This window comes from Pleurodeles waltl, chromosome 10 (genome assembly GCF_031143425.1).
Source record: "Pleurodeles waltl isolate 20211129_DDA chromosome 10, aPleWal1.hap1.20221129, whole genome shotgun sequence".
Classification (NCBI taxonomy): Eukaryota; Metazoa; Chordata; class Amphibia; order Caudata; family Salamandridae; genus Pleurodeles; species Pleurodeles waltl.
In genome coordinates, this window is record NC_090449.1 from 37,191,075 (window position 1) to 37,210,795 (window position 19,721).

The 19,721-nt window shown below is 44.2% G+C and overlaps 1 protein-coding gene across 1 annotated transcript in view; it reads left to right on the forward strand.

The window, feature by feature from the left end:
* GATA1 (GATA binding protein 1) overlaps positions 1–19,242 on the forward strand; it is a 104,219-nt gene extending 84,977 nt beyond the window's left edge. Inside the window, exons 2-6 of the mRNA XM_069209602.1 lie at positions 6,774–7,002; positions 9,731–10,183; positions 12,248–12,393; positions 13,850–13,975; positions 17,097–19,242. Of these exons, the coding sequence (XP_069065703.1) occupies positions 6,819–7,002; positions 9,731–10,183; positions 12,248–12,393; positions 13,850–13,975; positions 17,097–17,399 (1,212 nt within the window). The 5' untranslated portion in view covers positions 6,774–6,818 and the 3' untranslated portion in view covers positions 17,400–19,242. The remainder of the gene's footprint in view (positions 1–6,773; positions 7,003–9,730; positions 10,184–12,247; positions 12,394–13,849; positions 13,976–17,096) is intronic.
* Positions 19,243–19,721: the final 479 nt, after the last annotated feature.

Consider the following 19,721-nt stretch of genomic DNA (forward strand, 5'->3'; position numbering starts at 1 on the left):
ATATATGTCTTCATGATATAGATGAATCTCATATATACAAAATCATCAACCAGTCAATCGCTTAACACACCATCTCTGCTGGAGGTACCCGTAACCCAAATGGCCACACCTCATGCAGACATTAACCCATGTAGAACCCAGGGGTAGGGCTATGAGTTTTGGGCCACCAGTAGGTCAGCCCCGACACATAAAACTGTGGGCCATCTGGAGGAAGGTGCTAGACGGCTTGCACCACCAGCAGGTCAGCTTACCATGAAGAGAGTTGAGTTACTTTAGGTTAAAGAGTTATCATTTTTTGGCATTCTTTCCTCTTGCATCCAACTGAATCTATAACAATTATGGGGTCAGGTTGGGTGGGATTTTAGCATGCTGACGTCCCTGGAGTATCGTGAGACAAAGAGGAAGTGCCCCAGGTGACCCAGGTTTATACACCCACTTCCGATCCCGTGCAGATGAGGAAAAGAGAATAGACCACTTAGGGGCAGTGAGGTTCTGGAGGAACCTCTAAGACACAAAGATGGGCAACTTCCTTCACACTGAGTGACTAAATGTACACCTCGGCTATTTGTGGGCTGCTTTTCTCATTGCCATTGAGGGAGGATGAGCAGAGCATCATGATGGTCGTGACCCTCTGTCTCTCTTGAGTCATGGCCCCGCCCCACATTCCACAGCTGTTATAAGTGGCTTGCTACACTGCTCACCAGCATATGCTGTGCATAGCACCAGATGCAAGTGCAGACTTTGAAGATATCTGTGATCCAGAGAGACTCTGGTTATCCATGAGGTCCTGGACAACCCATGCTCAGTCTTTGAAGATATCTGCCGTACACACCTGATGAATGAAAGGAAGGGTGCACAGGGTCCGACTGGGACAGAAAATAGGCCCGGACACCAAAATAAAAGTGGCCCCATTAGTGAATTAGAAAGCTTAAAAAGTGACCCATGTTTAAAATTTGAGCAGCTTTGTACTTGTAAATACAAGATGTATAAGTGATTTGCAAGGGATGAAAGACTGCATGAATTTGTGCTTGCTGCAGGCAATGTTTGTTTTAATATCAGGGAAATCAACAGTAAAAACCGTCCCACCTGGCCATAAAACAGACCGACATGCAGCCAGAAAAGCTCACACAAAGGCTTTTTCGACCAGCCCCTCTGGCGCTGCCTGATAGCCCGTAGGCCAGTCCAACCATGAGGGAGGGTAGCTGATGAGGGAGAGGAAGGGCAAGATTTAGCTGTAATGTCAACATTCATACATTCATCCTTTTGACATCCATTGCCATCTAATCAATCGCAATTCCAGCTTAAGGCCCACCCTCCGCACCCGGCTGGACTCTAATTCACCTGTATTCAGGTTTGTTTTGATTGTCTGTCTCTGTCAGCACTCTAAAGTGGTCCAACAGATGTGTAGCACTAGATGTAATTCCAAATAAAAAATAGAAATAACTATCCACATATTCATTCACCTACTAAATATGACCTTCAACATGAAGTATTTGGTTTGAAAATCTTTTCAACATCCCTCTGCTACCCCTGCGGGGTACAGCATACTTATCTTCGGCTCGTAGGGCTTCGAAAGCTGTAGTGTATTTGTGTGAGGTTCTCTGAGTTTGCAGGTAGACTCTTCGATTTACAGCCCCCGACAGCACCCAGATTGGGAGCTCCTTGCTTCTATCGCACCTCTCACCCACCGCCCTCCGCCTATTATTCCATGAAGTGTCTCGTCTCTCTTTCCTAGTCTGTCTACCATGTCTCTGGTTAAGGGCAGCGTGCCTGCAGCAGCCATGTTTACAAGGTGCACATTTTGGAATTCTTTTCCTCGAGCTCTGGCCTCATTGTTTATCTATTTAGAAAAGATTAAAGGCCTGATTGTTTGCAGGTTAATTTGGGAGTACCAGTTTCAACTTTCTTTAACGGCATGAAGCCTTCAGATGTGCATGTCTTTTGACAATTTTTTTTTTTAATGTAAATATTTTTGTGAGGCGCGGCACCAATGTGACTTAAAGGATGCTGAAGTGTTCCAATGATATGGGGGGGGCATAAGTCTCAATGAATAATAGGAGGCCACAAATGCTTCGCATGAGAGGCGAGTCTTCAGATGGTTGCAGAAGGTTAAGATGTTGGTTTCCTGGTGAAGATGTGAATGGAGAGAGTTCCAATGGGAGGAGCCTCAGTGGTGCAGAATCCTGCCCCCAACTGTTTCAGTTTTGGATGCTGAGAGACAGTGTTGGAAGGCAGATCTAAGACTTTTGGACAGGGGGTATGGTGTAAATAGTGTGATGAGGTAGGCAGACCTGCAGGGCTTTATGGACCAATCAGAGCTTCTCAAATTTGCTTCCTTGTTTAACAGGCAGCCACAGGAGTATATTCAAGGCTAGTGTGGTGTCTTCCAACGCCTTCAGATTAAGGATGGTGTCATCTGACCCCTTCAGGTTAAGGATGGTGTCTTCCGACAACTTCAGATTAAGGATGGTGTCATGCGACACCTTCAGGTTAAGGATGGTGTCTTCCGACCCCTTCTGGTTAAGAATGGTGTCATCTGACCCCTACAGATTAAGGATGGTGTCTTCCAACCCCTGCAGTTTGAAAGTGTCATCCAACCCCTTCAGGTTAAGGATGGTGTCTTCTGACCACCTGAGGTTATGGATGGTGTCTTCCGACCTCTTCAGGCCAAGGTTGGTGTCTTCTGACCTCTTCAGGTCAAGGATGAGGACAAAAGTATAATTTTGCTCTCAATAGCCGTATCAAGATTTTGGCTTGGAGGTCTACCGAAGCTCCAATGTAGCTGGCAAAGCGAGAGAGGGCTACAGTTGTGGCAAGGTAGATTTAGGATTGGAGTAGGGTCCTCTATAAGCAACTGAGGTGCAACAACAACACATTTTTGACAACAGAGTTAACTTGAGAGGAAAAGGAGAGCTCATTCTCAGGAATACCTTCCAGGATTCTGACAGGTTTAGAAGAGATGGGGATGGCCAAGGTTTTAGGGCCAGCAAATAGTACATTTGTATTCAATTGTATTCATTACATTCGACCACCAAGATACCTTTGCGTATGACAACTAAAAAGGCACTTTGTTGCGTTAAGATGGGTTAGTAGAGAAAAGTGTGAAAGGGAAAGTATGAGATGGGAAGTGGGGAAAGTCCTACAAGGATGTGTCATCAACAAAGCTTTGTTGCTGCCAGTCATTGAAGTCAGAGTGGGGCGGGTGCTTAAAATCCATCCTAGGTTTTCATGGGGGAGCACTCTTAGTCCTGAATGACCTCCATAAAGGTCAGCTTTGTTTCTCTCTCACTGGCTGGGATGCAGGGATGCAGGGAGTGGAGGAAGAAGGCCTCTCTGGCGCACAATGACATGCCAAGATCTGGAGGCAGGAAACCAATTCTTAACCATTGATAAATAAGGGTGGCCCTATTCCAGAAGCCATTTTGTCTGCCTTCAGCAATAACATGGGATATTATTCATTTGTATTGGACACTGCTGCCACGATGCCCTCTGCTGAGTGGTGCCAAATAGCACAAGGATGGAAAAAAGCCACAAAGGCTACAAAATATGACTGAAAGCTTGCTTGCCAGAACCATTCTTGAATCTGGATCTTCATACTTGTAAATTCCCCTATCAGTAGTAGCCAGGACTGGGGTTTGAAGGTCTGTGGCCAAAAAACACTGGGGCCCATATTTATACTTTTTTTGCGCAGCATTTGCAATACTTTTTGACTCAAAAGCTTTGCAAACTTCCAAAATACAATTGTATTTTGAAAGTTTGCACCGCTTTTGCGTCAAAAAATTACGCAAATGCGGCGCTAAAAAAGTATAAATATGGGCCTGGGAATGCAGAATAGAAGTTTGAGGGTGAGAGAACTGAGGACGTGTGCTCACTGGAAGACTCAGGACGGAGAGCCCAAGGGGTCAAGCAGGAAGTCAGGGAATGTGTGATTTAATGAGGCACAATGAATTTCTGAAATACCAATATCAGAAAACACCTGATGGGAATGGCAGTGTGAAGAACAGCCGTGATGGATTGGTCTTCATTCATAGTAAATGGGAGTGACAGACAGAAAAACATGAAGGTAATGTCTTCTGACTGAGGAACTGTTTTTAATTGGTAGCATCTATCTACACAATCTTCCACCAGATATACATATCCCACCAATCCATGCAGAATGCTCCTCCCAGGCCACTGAATGTGCATGGAAAGGAACAGGCTTAGATGAGCCAGGAAAGTCCTCTGAATAGAGATGCAGATTATCAGTGTAGGTTGTTAATGCTCCAAACAGCGTGAGTGCTCTGAACAGAGACTGTACTGCTGACTACAGATGAACGAGTGCTTCAAACAGTGAGAGTATCCTGAATGGAAACAGTACCGCTGAGTACAAATGTGCGAGTGCTCCATATAGCGCGAGTGCTCTGAGTAGACACAGTACCGCTGAGTACAGATGTGTGAGTGCCCCAAACTGTGCGAGCGCTCCGAGTAGAGGCAGTACTACTGAGTACAGATGTGCTTTTGCTCCAAACAGCGCGAGTGCTCTGAGTAGAGACAGTACTACTGAGTACAGATGTGCTTTTGCTCCAAACAGCGCGAGTGCTCTGAGTAGAGACAGTACTACTGAGTACAGATGTGCTTTTGCTCCAAATAGCGCAAGTGCTCTGAGTAGAGGCAGTACCGCTGTGTGCAGATGTGCGAGTGCCCCAAATAGCGTGAGTGCTCTAAGTAGAGACAGTATTGCTGAGTACAAATGTGCGAGTGCTCCAAACTGTGCGAATACTCTGAGTAGAGACAGTACCACTGAGTACAGAAGTGGGAGTGTTCCAAACTGCATGAGTGCTCTGAGTAGAGACAGTACTGCCGAGTATATGTGTGCGAGTGCTTCAAACAGCGCGAGTGCTCTGAGTAGAGACAGTACTGTTGAGTACAGATGTGCGTTTGCTCCAAACAGCGCGAGTGCTTTGAGTAGAGACAGTACTGCTGAGTACAGATGTGGGGGTGCTCCAAACCGTACAAGTGCTCTGAGTAGAGACAGTACTGCTGAGTACAGATGTGCTTTTGCTCCAAACAGCGCGAGTGCTCTGAGTAGAGACAGTACTGCTGTGTACAGATGTGCTTTTGCTCCAAACGCAAGTGCTTTGAGTAGAGACAGTACTGCTGAGTACAGATGCACGAGTGCTTTGAGTAGAGACAGTACTGCTGAGTACAGATGCGCGAGTGCTTTGAGTAGGGACAGTACCACTGACTACAGATGTGCGAGTGCTCCAGACAGTGCGAGTGCTCTGAGTAGAGACAGTACCGCTGAGTACAGATAAGCAAGTGCTTCAAACTGTGTGAGTGCTCAAAATGAAGACACAAGTGCTGAGCGCAGGTATTCGACAGCTCCAAACAGCACAAGTACTCTAAATAGAACCATTAGTGCTGACTGTAGGTATGTGAGTGCTCCAAGTAGCACAAGTGCTGTGATTGGAGACTTTGGTGCTGGGTATAGTTAGGCGAGTGCTCTGAATGGAGACAGCAGGGATGTGTAAATGTGCTGTGCATAGACTAAAATCTTGCCTTCAGTGGCCTGAAATAAGGCATGAGGCTTAAAAGACTATGGGGGTCATTATGAACATGGCAGGAAACCCAGCCATGTTCATGCTGGCGGTCTTATCACAGACCGCCAGCCCCCTTGAGACCCTGCCGCCGGCTCGCGTACGACATTGGTTTCCGCACCTTAGCCCAGCGGGAAAGTCATAATGGGGCCGGCAGAGTGGTCGCCAATAGGGTGGTAGACACCCTGTCGGGAGTTTGGTGGACGGGTGTTCCCGTCCAGCAAACTCATAATCAGGGCCTAAACTCTGACTTAATGCAGGCCAAAGATTTTGATCAGGACCTGTGCTTAGTACTAAATATAGTGTTTAATCTGGTGGCGGCCACTAAAGTTTGACCAGATCTCATATTTTCTATTATCCAATGAAGCATCCTCTCTTCCTCCTTCTGCACCTTCTTTCCCGCCTCGTGCCCTTCCTCATCCCTCCCCTCTGTCCTCCCTTTGGTTTAATTTTAATTCCACTCCACCTTTATTGTTACTTCTTTCCTTTCGATTTTTATATTTCTTACTTAATTTTGTTACCTCTTTTTCTCAGTTACTGTCTTTTTAATATCCCTCTCATTTACATAATTTTCCTTTCTCTCTTTGATTCTTTCTATTTCTTTACAATAGTCTTTTTTCTAATGTTCATTCTATCCTTCTTCATTTTTCCCCGATTCCTTTCTTTTTTCATTCTTTTTTCTATCTTAACTTATCTTTCTTCCTTTCTCAGTTTCCCTCTTTACCTCTTCTCACTTTGTTTCTATTTCTTTGTATCATTGCCTCTTCTTACATTTGTATCACATGTTCACTCATTCTTGATTTCTCTGTGTGTCTATCTTTCTTTCTGTACCTTTATTTTTATTATCTTTTCTACTTTTTCTATTACTATTCTTCCTTTTCTTTTCTCCTTCTTGACTTGTCTTTGTCATTGTTTAATTATTGCACTAAGTTGTGTTCTTTCTTCCTTCCTTCCTTCCTTCCTTCCTTCCTTCCTTCCTTCCTTCCTTCCTTCCTTCTTTCCTTCCTTCCTTTCTTTCTTTCTTTCTTCCTTGCTTTCTTTCTTTCTTTCTCTTTCTTTCTTTCCTTCTCTCTTCCTTGTTTCAATCCATACCTTAATTGCTGACCCATGATGAAGCCTGAGTTTTTTCTCAAGAGAGGACTGCTGAAGGTGTCCTATTGCATCTGACCTGTCTCTTTCGGTTTCCTGCCTCTACAGGTGTGCGCTGTTGGAGACGCCTGTGTGCTCTGAATCCAGTCTACTATGGAATTCACATACGTGAGCGGCCAGGATCCTCTGCCTCATTATCCTGACCAGTCCCAGCTCCAAACTACGGATGACCCTGAGCTCTTCTACCACAGCACGGACCCGGATGGGAGCGCCCTCTCTTCCTTCTACAGCAGCTCGATTCAGAGCCGGACCACAGGCCTCTACAGGCACTCCCCAGGTATAAGCTGGCCTCAGTGCCCTACAGGCACTCCCCAGGTATGAGCTGGCCTCAGTACCCTACAGGCACTCCCCAGGTATGGGCTGGCCTCAGTGCCCTACAGGCACTCCCCAGGTATGGGCTGGCCTCAGTGCCCTACAGGCACACCCCGGTATGAGCTAGACATTGTTCCCATGCTTCAAGAGATATTTTGGAGTCAGGTCACATGGTTTTGCAAATCCAAACTTGAAAATGCATATAATGTTCTCTATTTCAAAATATTTTATGGAATTTTATAAGACACAAAAACTATCACTGAAACAATGAAATAATAGTTCGTCCATAGTAGCTAAACTAAAATAAAATAATGCTATTGCTAAATGAACATGTATGTACGAAAAGAAACGTAAGATACATTATATAATTGTGAATGAATGAAAGGGTGATAACACATGTATCGATAGTCCCTCATATCTAAAAACGTGAAAAAAGAGGCTTGGAGTTACTAGCAAAAGGGAGACCAACCCCATGCCTTATAGATAATATCCCTGCCCACCGTGTTTGGACAGATGAAGAATTTGTATGTTTCTAACTACTGTAATTGACTTAACTGGCGAAGAAGTATGAAAGCCAAATAGTCTCCATCTGTGTATGGTACTAAAGAAATAAGAGTTCTGGATTTCATATAATAAAATAGAAACAAATAATTAGAATATTGAGCTTTAAAAGTTTTGTAATTACAACCCACACTTTGGAACAACAATTTAAAAAAAGTAAGTGTTTCAAGGAACCAATCTCAATATTATAATGCCAGCAACTACGACTAAAAAGCAGTGTACCTTTAAATCATTTGGAAAGAGTCCAAAGACAATAATATAATATGAACCTCTTAGTTTGACACGAAGAAACCGATAAACAGCCTGAAATATTGATTAGCCATACATTTATTCATTGATCTATGGACAGTTCAATATTAAAATCCTAATTCCAAAAGTCATTAATTTTGTGTAGATTCATAGAATTGGTTGAAAATAATGTTTATATACTTTGTAAATATGAAGAAATACCTTTAAATCAGACCTTTTAGCACAGGGAATAGAATTATCTGTATTAAGAAAACAGTTACTGATATTTATATATATATATTTATGATATTTATGATACTCTGAAGAGGCAATATGAAAGCTTCTTTTTATGAATTCGAAAAGAAACCAAACGTATTGACTTTAAATATGTCTTTGATATAGAAAATACTTACATTAATCAAGACTTTCCAAAACTATATGGCTTTTTTCATTTTAAATACATGATTATACTCTACAGAACCCTTTTAAAGCACTTATACTATTTATGACATTTAGTATCAAATTCAAATAAAGCCTTTTGGTAGCTATTATAATAGAGGATATTTTTAAAATGTAGCTATTAGAGGTGGTTACAATTGCAGATAAAGAAAGGGGATTGCTAACATTGTTCTCCATCACGAATAATTTAGGTAAAAAGAAGTTTAACCAGTGTTTTGAAACCACAGTGAGCATAGTGCAAGTAAAATAGCAAAATCATGATTTTAAAACTCTGAAATACCTCTATCACCATCATATTTAATGATGTCTTACATTCTATAATTAATACAGGAAATGTTCTCATTACAAATTAATTTAGCCATCAATTTACTGACAGCATTGAAGAAAATACAACAACATATACTAAGGACATAATTTTTTTTTTAGATTAAACTCAATTTCAGTCAACCATTTTTAACAGAATTAGAAAAAAATCATTTAAAAATATTTGACATCACAGGTTACAAAATAATATTAGTAATGAGCACTGCAGCAGGAGTAAATAAACATTCAATGGGGGAAATCTGTTTTGTTAATATTTACTGTACATCCGGAGACATAGGCATAACTGTTAATATTATGTAGTATGATTGAACTGGTAACAGGTGGATATGCTTATGTGGATGTTTTTAATACTACATCATTTACGGTAAAATGGTATTTCCATTAGAGTTAAGCAATAAGTATAATAATGGCTCAATCGAGAATAAACATAAAAGCGAGGAAAGGGGACAATGTTTATAAATTAAAAAGAAATTAAGTAATGGCTAAATCATTTTTGCGGGAAGCACAAAATGCCTTAATCCTAAATAAAAAAAAATCGGACCAAAATGAAAACGTTTGCGTTGTTTGAAATAAAAATTGCCAATTAACCAATTTTCAGCATCTAGAGCTAATAAACCAAGACGAGTCTTAATATTATTCATAGAAGAAAGGACCTGACAAATAAGCCTTGCATTGTGAGAGGGTAGTCTGCCTTTCACAGAGTCTCTTTGGTCAGTCTGTATAATAATATTTACTATAGCAGTTCATCTTTCTGGCAGACTTTTTGCATACATTTTATACTCATGGTTTATAAGCGATATTGGAAAGAAACTAGAAAAAGAAGTATGGTCTTTATCAGGCTTGGTCAGATTTCATTTAAGACAGATTTCCAGATCTTAGAAATATTTTCCAAAATGGACTGCTTCAAATCGGGTTTGCAAACACTTTGAAAGAAAGCAGGAAAAAGATAAAAAGTAGAAGAAAGGAAGTGCAGGAAGATCAGGTGTGTTGGCAATTTTTCTTCAGGACTGTTAAATTTGTAGTGAGAGCTAAGAGCTCAGTTCCTGGTGCCAATTCCACTCTTTGAGTATGCTTCTTTCCTCCCTCATATTTGTGACTTATTCCTGTTGTCCTTTCTCCAGTCCGCCAGGTGTACCCATTGAACCTGCAGTGGGTGGACAACGGGCATGGCCTGAACCATGGCCTGAACCATCCTTACGGTACCAGCAACTGGCCGATGGCATCCTACAACAAATCGCCATTGCAACAAGGGGTCCTGTCCCTCTACCAGCCAACCTCTTCAACACCCTCTACCCTGCCCTCCTCCTCCACTTCTACCTCATCTTCTTACCATCCGGCACCCCATCTCCTCAGCCTGGTGCCTGTTTCTCCAAAAGAGCTATCGCCGGACCTAAGCCGCGAGGACAAGGAAAGCCCCAAGTTCCTGGAAACTCTAAAGACGGAAAGGATGAGCCCTCTCAACCCCGACCTTTTGACGTTGGGTTCTATGACTCCAAATGGCCTTAACCACCATCTCCACCACTCCTACATGGGGAGCTACCAGGACATCAATAGCAGCTTCTTCCAGAGCTCAGGTAGGTCATCCTGCCAAAGAGTGTTACTGTGCAGAGGTGCGAGAGGTGGATTTAGCTTATGCCTCTACCACATAATACACCGTCTGCTGCATAATTTGCATACTTTACACACAAAAAAATTCTCTCTCACACTCATCTAAAGTTACTTTAAAAAGTGCAACCCATGATGCCGCACTTTGCAGACTTTTTGCAAATGTTTACTGGTTACATTTTAGTTGCTAATTGCTATACTCAGGTGTTTAACTGGTACTAATGCGGTGAAACTTTTGCCCAGACTCTGTTAATGTTCATTAAAGTGACAAAACAGTGAAACAATATTACCACAGAAAGTGCTGCATTATGCGGCATATTTTTCATTTTTTGAAACATAATTCAGTCCTTCACTGTTGCATGGTTCTGGTGGCCATTTTTACAGTGAAGATAATGTGTTTCCCACCTGCATCTGCAGGGACCACCCACTCAACTCCTATTTATTTCTCCACCATACAAGGCAGTAAAAAATGTATGAAGGGCCCATAAATTTATATGTTGAGGTGCCTGCTTTAAGGTTTCATGTGACTCCCGCAAGCACCCTCCCCACCCTGCCTAATTCAGATATCTCAAGATGCCAGTCATGAAAGGCTCATTAAATCTTACATTTCACTCTGGTATTGTGGTCTATCACCTAAAATATATACAGCAAACTGCACACACCAGAATACAAAGGATATCACCAGAACTCCATAATCTACTTAAGTCAGAAAAAGCTGCTAAGTGGAGAAAACCAGTTTGTGTTATTCCTGATGACAATGTTCTGCAGTTAGTATAGTTCAGGTTTCACTGAGGTAATCTCCTACCATCATGAATTTTCATTTCTATTGAAGCCCTTGAGAACAGCCTAATCTTGTTAGGTGGTGCTGGTTTCCAATACCAAAGAATATTTCAAATGTTAGGCCGCTTACATAAAGATTGAAAAATTAAGTGAAAAATGCAAGGGCTACTTTGCCCATAAAGCTAAGGGGCCTCACTGAAGACACACATCAGTGATACATTTTCTATTGCTTTCAATAAAGGTGACATATTTAAGAATACAAAATGTGTCACAGTACATCCTTATGTGCAGGCCATACCTCCTCACTATAGGCCCAGCTATATGCAAATCAGTCTTGATACGGCTCTAGTGGGAGCAGTCCAGCCTGAACTGCTAGGCTGGGCCCTCCCTAAACCAGAACACAAGCAACCTTAGTTATGGGCTCATCAGACAGGTATGGCTTGGTTTTCATCATTCAGGGTGCATGAGACCCACTTCTTGGCATACCCATCCCACTTAGGGTGACAAATTACCGTATACATAATGTGATGGGTGGAATGCTTGAATTAATCTCAGCCACTGATAATTACCCTGGGATGCATCCCAGTCCATCGTTATTTTGCACACCATGCTACTTCTGTTTGGACCCAGCTATATGCAAATCAGTCTTGTCCCTGCTCCAATCAAAATGGTCCAGCTCAAACGGTCAAGCCAGGTCCTCCCTGAACTGGAACACAAGCAGTTGAAGACTGAAGGTGGACACAATCTGAGTTCATGCCTCTAAAATTCCTGTCTTCCAGGGCCATTGGTCTGCATCAGGGGCTGCTCTCTTCCTGGAAAAGTTAGTTGGGTATACAGTTTGAAATGCTCTGCGGTATTCAAAGTCAGCACTACTCAAGAAGGTGAAGCTTCTCTGAAGAGATATTAATTAGAGCAAAACACTAGACTACTAGACTGCCTCAGTGAAAACTAAACTGTACTAGCTGCTGAGGTGCAAGAGGTGGACCTTCCATATTGCGATGGGGTTTCATGGAAGACATACAGCTGTGATAAGTACAGTGCTGCTTTCAGTGAGGGTGCCTAAAATTTGCTTTGACATTTAAATACTTAAGGCTTTCTTCAAGGTAATTGCATTGGTACCCTGTCCTGAAATAGCTTAATAGTGGATTACATGATGGAACAGCTTCCCTACATGTTACTTTATACCTACTTTTATGCAACCCATCAGGGAATGGTGATACTTAGAGCTGCACATGTCCTTATGTTTCCTTCAGATGCCCGGGAGTGTGTGAACTGCGGAGCCACCGCCACGCCCCTCTGGCGTCGTGATGGTACTGGCCACTACCTGTGCAATGCCTGTGGACTGTACCATAAGATGAACGGACAGAACAGGCCTCTCATTCGGCCGAAGAAACGACTGGTATGGATGGGAGAGTGGTAGAGGCTGTGATATGGAAATGAGGGTGTGATGTATGAGATACAACATGGAGTGTTGGCTAAGGTGACATCATGGTGTCTCTACAAGGCACCAAAAAGGTCCTCAAAATGGCACTAGGTAGAGACTCTAACCAATAGTATGCTTCAGATCTCTATGGAAAGAAGGATTAAAGGACTGGAAAGGGTCTTTCAGCAATGACCTTGCCATGAGTGAGCCAGGAAAGTATTATTTAAATAAACAGGATCTTCTGGGCATTAATGGTACCTTCCATAATGGTAACATCCTTGAGTAGACAAGCATAGAAATTTAGGGCTAAAACACTGGGGGCCTCATTATGAGCCTCTGCCGCCCGCCAAACTCCTTAGGTTGGAAGACCCCCAGTTCGGTCTTCCGCCTACTGGCCCTATTATGAGTTTCCCACGGGGCCAGCGGTGCTGCCCAGTGGGAAACTACCCACAACATTGACGCCAGCTCATAATCGAGCCGGTCGGCATTGTTGCGGTGCGACAGGTGCAACAGAACTCGTCACACTTTTCACTACCTGTAATTCAGGCAGTTAAAAGCGTGATGGGGCTGCCCATGGGGGCCCTTGCAGTGCCCATGCCAAGAGCATAGGCAGTGCAGGGTCCCCAGAGGGTCCCAGCTTCCCGTCACCACCAGCCTTTGCATGGCAGTAGAACCGCCATGCAAAAGCTGTCGGACCCTGGAGTCGTGGCAGATTAAGACTGCCGGCACTGCCAGGCTGTTGACCGGTGAAAAAGTGACGGTGCAGGCGGTCAGACCGTGGCACTTTCGCCACAGTCATAATGTGGCTGCCGGACCGCCACTGCGACTCGTAATGAGGGCCTGAATATGGGTTTTCTAATATGTGGAGGGGGGATATTTCCCTCTTGTTGTGATTACTGTGCATGTATGGTGCCACCAATCAGATTAAGTAAATGATGATTACATTAAAAAAAGCCTTGTACTCAAAAACTGGCAGAAGAGACAGTCTTTCGCAAGCCCACCAGCTTTTAGATCCACCCACCTGTGGGTTACTGCTCAATGTTCATGCGCCTGGTCCCCCGTGGCCTATGGTCTCATACTGAGCCAAGCCTTTGCCAGACACTCCGCTTCAAATGAAAATATATAAGTAAGGCTACTCATTACCTTCGAGTGCCTGCTACTGAAAAGTGCTGGCACTCTTCAGTTAAAATGATTGCTTCTCTTCTGAGAAGTGCTAGTACTGTCTTTCAAATGAAAAATGTGTAGATATTCGGTTCCTGATAGCACCTGCTCATTTAAAACCTTGCATAGTACTCATTAAACAAGTGTTGACTTGCAACTTGTTATGAGCTCTTGGTCTACAATTTCCCTTTACCAGACGGCTGGTCTGTGAGTGTCACAACAATAAAACTGGTTGTAACTGTTTTCACTTTATCTGTTGTGTTTCCTCCAGATTGTGAGCAAGAGAGCAGGCACCCAGTGCACCAACTGCCACACCACAACCACCACGCTGTGGCGGCGCAATGCCAACGGGGAGCCCGTTTGCAACGCCTGCGGCCTCTACTACAAGCTGCACAATGTAAGTGGTAAAGTAACAATGGCATACTGTAATGCTGATGGTTTCTATGGTAATGAGGATTGGCCCAGACCATCAAATGGTCACCTTAGGTTTTGCATGAGTTATCCAACATCCCAAGCACTGACCATAGTACCAAATACTGTGAGGATCTAAAAAGACCAATGTTCATGTGTTTACAAATTGTGTCAGTTACCCTTGATTGAGTGTACGAAGTCATTAATACCTGAGAAATGAAATAAGAAACAAAGGACAGAAAAAGTCTCATTTGTTGTAGAAGTAATAGGAGTAAGGAGTAGCAGCTGATAAATTACCCCCAGGGGTGACCACATCTACAATAACACAACCACACTGCACACTATTCAAACATATCCTGGCTCGGAAATTGGGTCGTTTCTTGCTGGGACATGTATTCAAACGAATACCTAAAGTAAAGACTCTGGGAGTCATTATGAGTTTAGCAGACGGAAAAGGCTGTCCGCTAAACTCCAGCGGTCAGGTTACCACCAGTGCGGCCCCCTTCCCGCGGCCCCATTAAGAGTTTCCCGCTGCGTCAGCGGCCAGAAACAGAGTTTCTGCTCATTGGCCCAGCAGGAAACGGTTTACAGCATTGACTCCGGCTCATAATAGAGCCGGTGGTGATGCTGTAGTGTGTAGGGTGCACTAGCACCCGCTGCGATTTTCACCATCTTCAAAGCAGACAGTGAAAATCACAACAGGGCTGCCCGGGGGGGGGGAGCCTGCATTGCCCATGCCAAGTGCTCGGGCAATGCAGGGTCCCCCGGGGGTTCCCTGCACCCCATCTCTGCCAGCCTTTACATGACAGTGCTACCACCATGTAATCGCCGGCGGAGAAGGACTGCTTACAAAGCTGCTCTGGCAGATTAGGACCGCCAGCACCGCCAGCCCTTCCAGTGGGGGTGAACTGGCGATGCTGGCGGTTCGACCGTGGCGGTCATAATGTGGCTGTTGGACCGCCACATTGGCGACGGTCTGACCGCTACCGTGGCCCTGGCGGCCTTATGACCACCAGAGTTGTAATGAGGTCCTCTGTCTCTGAGAATTTTACTTAGACCAAATATTGACAATCTTTCAGGTTTTGAAAACTAGTACAACTATTACTGATAGAAAAAGCTTAGAGTATCTGAAATTACTAATCGCTGAAACATACCTTCGTAATACAAATACTTGTTTTCAATCTGAATTATTGTCAAATGTACCATGCAGGTGAGTTAGTATTCAAAGTTACCAATTACATATTAACTGAAGAAAACATGTTTTGGATTAAAAATCTGAGATTAAGCATTTCCCAGTCTTTTCTTCCATTAACAAATAAATTACCACCAATAAAAACAAACCCAAATTATTTTGGGAGACGATGAATAACAATGTATATACCTGAGATACCCCTCAGGACAGATCATTGGAAGTGTAAACTACAAAGCTTACTGCGTGAGATGCACATGCATATGGGTTATTTGAACTATGAATTAGAAAAATGTACTATGCAAGTTAAATAACATCCACGGAGATTATATGAGGCAAACATCTTTGAGGTGCAAAGTGTTCGTGGTTTTGGGATCAACCTAGTCCACTTTGCTACTAGCAACCAAATTGATATGACTACTTTCCTTCAAGGAGCGCGGCATAACCGCTGCCGACATCACAAGTGTCTGAGAGTGCCTCCTTTGCCTGGACTCATAGCACAAGCAAGCAAGTTCTTCTTCAGGGGTAGAAAATGGCGCAAATAATGACATCAAACAGCCACTTTGGGTAAAATATGCCAAATATTTGCTTGTTCCAATCATCATAACATTTCATTGCATTGACTTTAAGCACGATTGCATCATGTCTAAATATAGGTTTGGGGAAGGGTATCATGTGATCTTATATTTGCAGAGTTTTGCTATCACTTTGAGTCAAAAGAGGCAGAGACTACACAGGGCTGTACAACCAGGGTTGTGTTCTTCAGTTTCCAATCCCTGCCGCCCTCCTAGTCACTCAGTTCCAAACAGCAGGCTATGGGGAGACTAGGGATAGGCCCAGAGGTCGACCCTATGATGGCATTGGGGCTTTCAGAATGTGCTTGATGTCACTTCCGATTCACATGACAAACTGATAGATAAATGCCAATGAGAGGAATACACGAGGAACCTTGCCCCAACAATGAGCTGACAAAACAATTCCTGAGTCTAAACATCAAAACAATTCACAAACAAGGGATTTTCTGGGATACAAAATGTAAAATACTCCTTGAACTTACGTGTGCTCCCACGGTTAGCTAAAAATTTTTTACATAATGTGTATATTCGTTATTTGGCAGAGGCCCAGCAATAAACTTTTTGCTTCCGTACACCCTTGATCTTATTGTTAGAGATGCAGGTAAACATTACTGGGGAAGGCTACAGGCAGAGAGGAGCTGAGGGCACCACACAACGTGTGGGTGAAAGGCCAGGAGCTGCCAGGGGTGACTTCCTCTCTGTTTCTGCTATGCTGGGATTAGAGTCACTCTTGCTCTCACGCCAGTCACCACAATGTCTGCCTGTAGTGTGGGAGGTGTCATAATGGAGTTATACGGAGTGACAGACTTCAAGAGGACCTCAGGTTTGCGCGCCATCCCCTGGGATACTGATGCTGCTGTACCAGAGATGCCTGTCTCTGCCAGCTTCCTGCCTTAGTGTGCTGTTATTTCAGGGTAAGGTCTCTCGTAAAGTTTTTGTCCATGGATTCTGGGAGCTAGGGGGACGGAGTGATACAGGAGGGTTAGGCTGCCAGGAGGGCTTTGGGTGCAATGTTCTGGTAGAGCTCCAGAAGCACGGGTGCCTGTCTCTGATAACTCTTGACTGTGGTGCACTGATCGCGTAAGTTTAATATTTCTCTCTGAGTCATGCTGGTCAGCAAACAGTCTGTCTCTGTGCATTCTGGGCTGCGATATAATGGAGTGATGGGGCGCGACAGCCTGCCAGGAGGTTTTCACCTTAGTCTACCACCGCTGAATTCCATCTCCCTTGATGTTAATGTTGCCTTAGAGGCAGCGGTGGGCTCTGGCTGGCTGGACGCGCTGCATCTCAGAGTCTGAGAAGATTGTCAAGTTAGATATTCATTCGAGATGTGTTTTTTGCAGGTGAACCGCCCGCTGACCATGAAGAAGGACGGGATCCAGACCCGAAACCGCAAAGTCTCCAGCAAGTCTAAGAAGAAGAAAACTTTGGAGAACTCTTATGACCTGTTCAAGCCCCTCACTGAGGATCCGTCGGTGCACTCGATGAGCCAAATGGTACTGTCCGGCCACATGACCTCTATGAGCCACCTGGTGCCGTTCAGTCACCCATCGCACCTACTGGCCACTCCGACTCCTCTTCATCCTCAGCCGGGCTTGGCTTATGGACACCATAGCTCCTCTGGAATTGTGTCTGCCTTGGGCTAACGGACCCACAACCTTGAGTGATGAACTCTTTCCTGAGCTTCAGGGTAATGGAAGACACATTAAGTACATGGGTTTTGGGTTGATGGATTTCTGCTCTGCAGACAATTAATGAGGCATTCATGTTCTCACCTGAGGCTTGCTCCTCGTATGTGCAGACCTAGACAGCCATAAGAGATGCAGCCACATTTGCCTTTCTAAGCATGGCAGCCATCACGCCTTCAATATCGGAGCGGAAGAGAGGCTGGTTTGGATGTGTGGGACCACCTACGTGTCTTAACAGCCAAGCACAACTTAACAAAAACTAATTTATTTCAACTCCTAATGCCTTATTCCCCTTGGATTTGTGAATTCAACTATCTTCCCTCAGCACTGAACCACTTCCACTCAGTAAACCAGAATTTACTTTTCCAGGACGCACAGCAAAGTCAGCGAGGAACGACGCAACTCAGGATCCTAGTTACCAAACTCAGTGCCTTAAGGAAGAGAATCTGCTGCTCCACTGGCAATGTATATATGTCCCTAGCTCTGTCCTTCTTGTACGGGGCGGCAAGACTGTTAGCAGTTGGTGCATCTTGTACCATGAACTGTCCTCCAAGAAGTCCTTGTGCCCACTCAGGACATCTGTCGAACCCTGATCTACCCACCAACTGGAAAAGTGAGGGCTCGAACGAAGTGACTCGTGTATAGCAAAAGGTATCCTTGGATCAAAACTGCTGCCTAACATCATCTAATCTGCCTTCATCCTACCTCCCCATGCATTTGCAGAACCCATTAAGTCTCCATCTTCTTCTAGGTTCCAGTCCAACTCATACCCATGGTGGGGGTCAAGGGTTTTAGAAACGCCATCACTTTGCTGTAAAATTCACCATGGAAAGTTGTTGTTTTGTGATTTCTTGGCTGGCAAGGGGTATAATAGACTAAATACACAACATTCAGATCTGCCAAGTTATATCATTTTGGGAAGAATTTTCTCGCCCTTCCAAGCCTCCCCCTAAACAGGAAGTTGGTAGCGCCTCAAATCACGCCTCGCCACTTGCAGTGGCATCAGTGGGCAGCCTAGCAGTGCCTGGACACACATTGCCTGTTCCTGCCTCCTCAATGAACAACAGGGATCTCCAACCAGGACTAAATGGAGCGGTCCAACCCACCAAGCAAGGAGAGGGGGCATAATTTGTTGTAGCGACATTAACTTTACATGCAGAAACCAAAATCTCGCCCCTTTGGCCCTTGCGGCCTAAAATCTATTACATAACAAAATGTCAGTTAGTTTCTAGATGCACCATTACGCTGTGGCTGTTTTGGTTCCGTGCACGTGCAGAGACCTCTGGGGGGGGCGACAGACGCCATGTTTTTTTAAAAAGTGGGCCTGCCCTTTGCTGTGTGCTTCATTGAGTCAGGGCGCACCGGCTGAAAGTGTATACATTTTTTGGTAGGACTACAACGTTCAGACAAGGCCCCGGCAGCTCTCAGAAAACTGTATGACTGTCTGCGTTCCAGGACAGACTTCTTCCCCGGAGTGCGAGCGTTGTACATGGTCCCAAGGATGTTTGTGAGGGCATCTCCCCAAGTGACCTTTGTACTTCCGGGTGCGGTTGATGTCGTCATCAAGGCGCCATTACTCCTATCCCAGCTGTAACCGCGCATTGTATTCTAAATATATATCCACATAGTCCCTTTGTTGCCTACAGGTTTCTACCTTCATAAGAAATTGTTTTTTTTTTCTTTTCTTATTGTATATATTTGAAAGCTGCAACATTTCACTGCGAAACGTTTTACCATAGCATCTGTGACAGCGCATACATCAGCTAAAGAACAAGGTGATTAAAGAAGTTGGCGAAAATAACGTTGGTTTTGGGGAGTTAATTGGCCATTTCCCCAGTTGAGCTTCACAATGACAAAATATTAACTAAATACGTGACATGTCATTAACTGTGCATACTTACAGCAAGGCGACGAGTATTCCCCTCCATGCTGTAAATGTGCATGTATCATGCTTTTACTTGCAACGTAACGTAGGGGCAAAAAGGGCTTCGAGGTCAAAGGTCAGTTCATGATACCCTGGTGATATGGACTGGGCACTCAGGCCAGCATTGTGAAGTGCCCCCCTCACTAACACAGACTGTGACTGGCTTTGCCACTGTCCACACAGGTCACCTGCGAACCTACTGCAGCTGTTGGAGCATCTGGTGCAGTGGCACCCAGGCACTTGGGTAGTAGGGACCCACTGCACCCCGATTATGGCTGTCTTTTACTACCCAACCAGAAGACTTGGAGCCCATTTTGCTTGTTTTTATTAGGGTCCATGGCACCTTAGCTAGACTT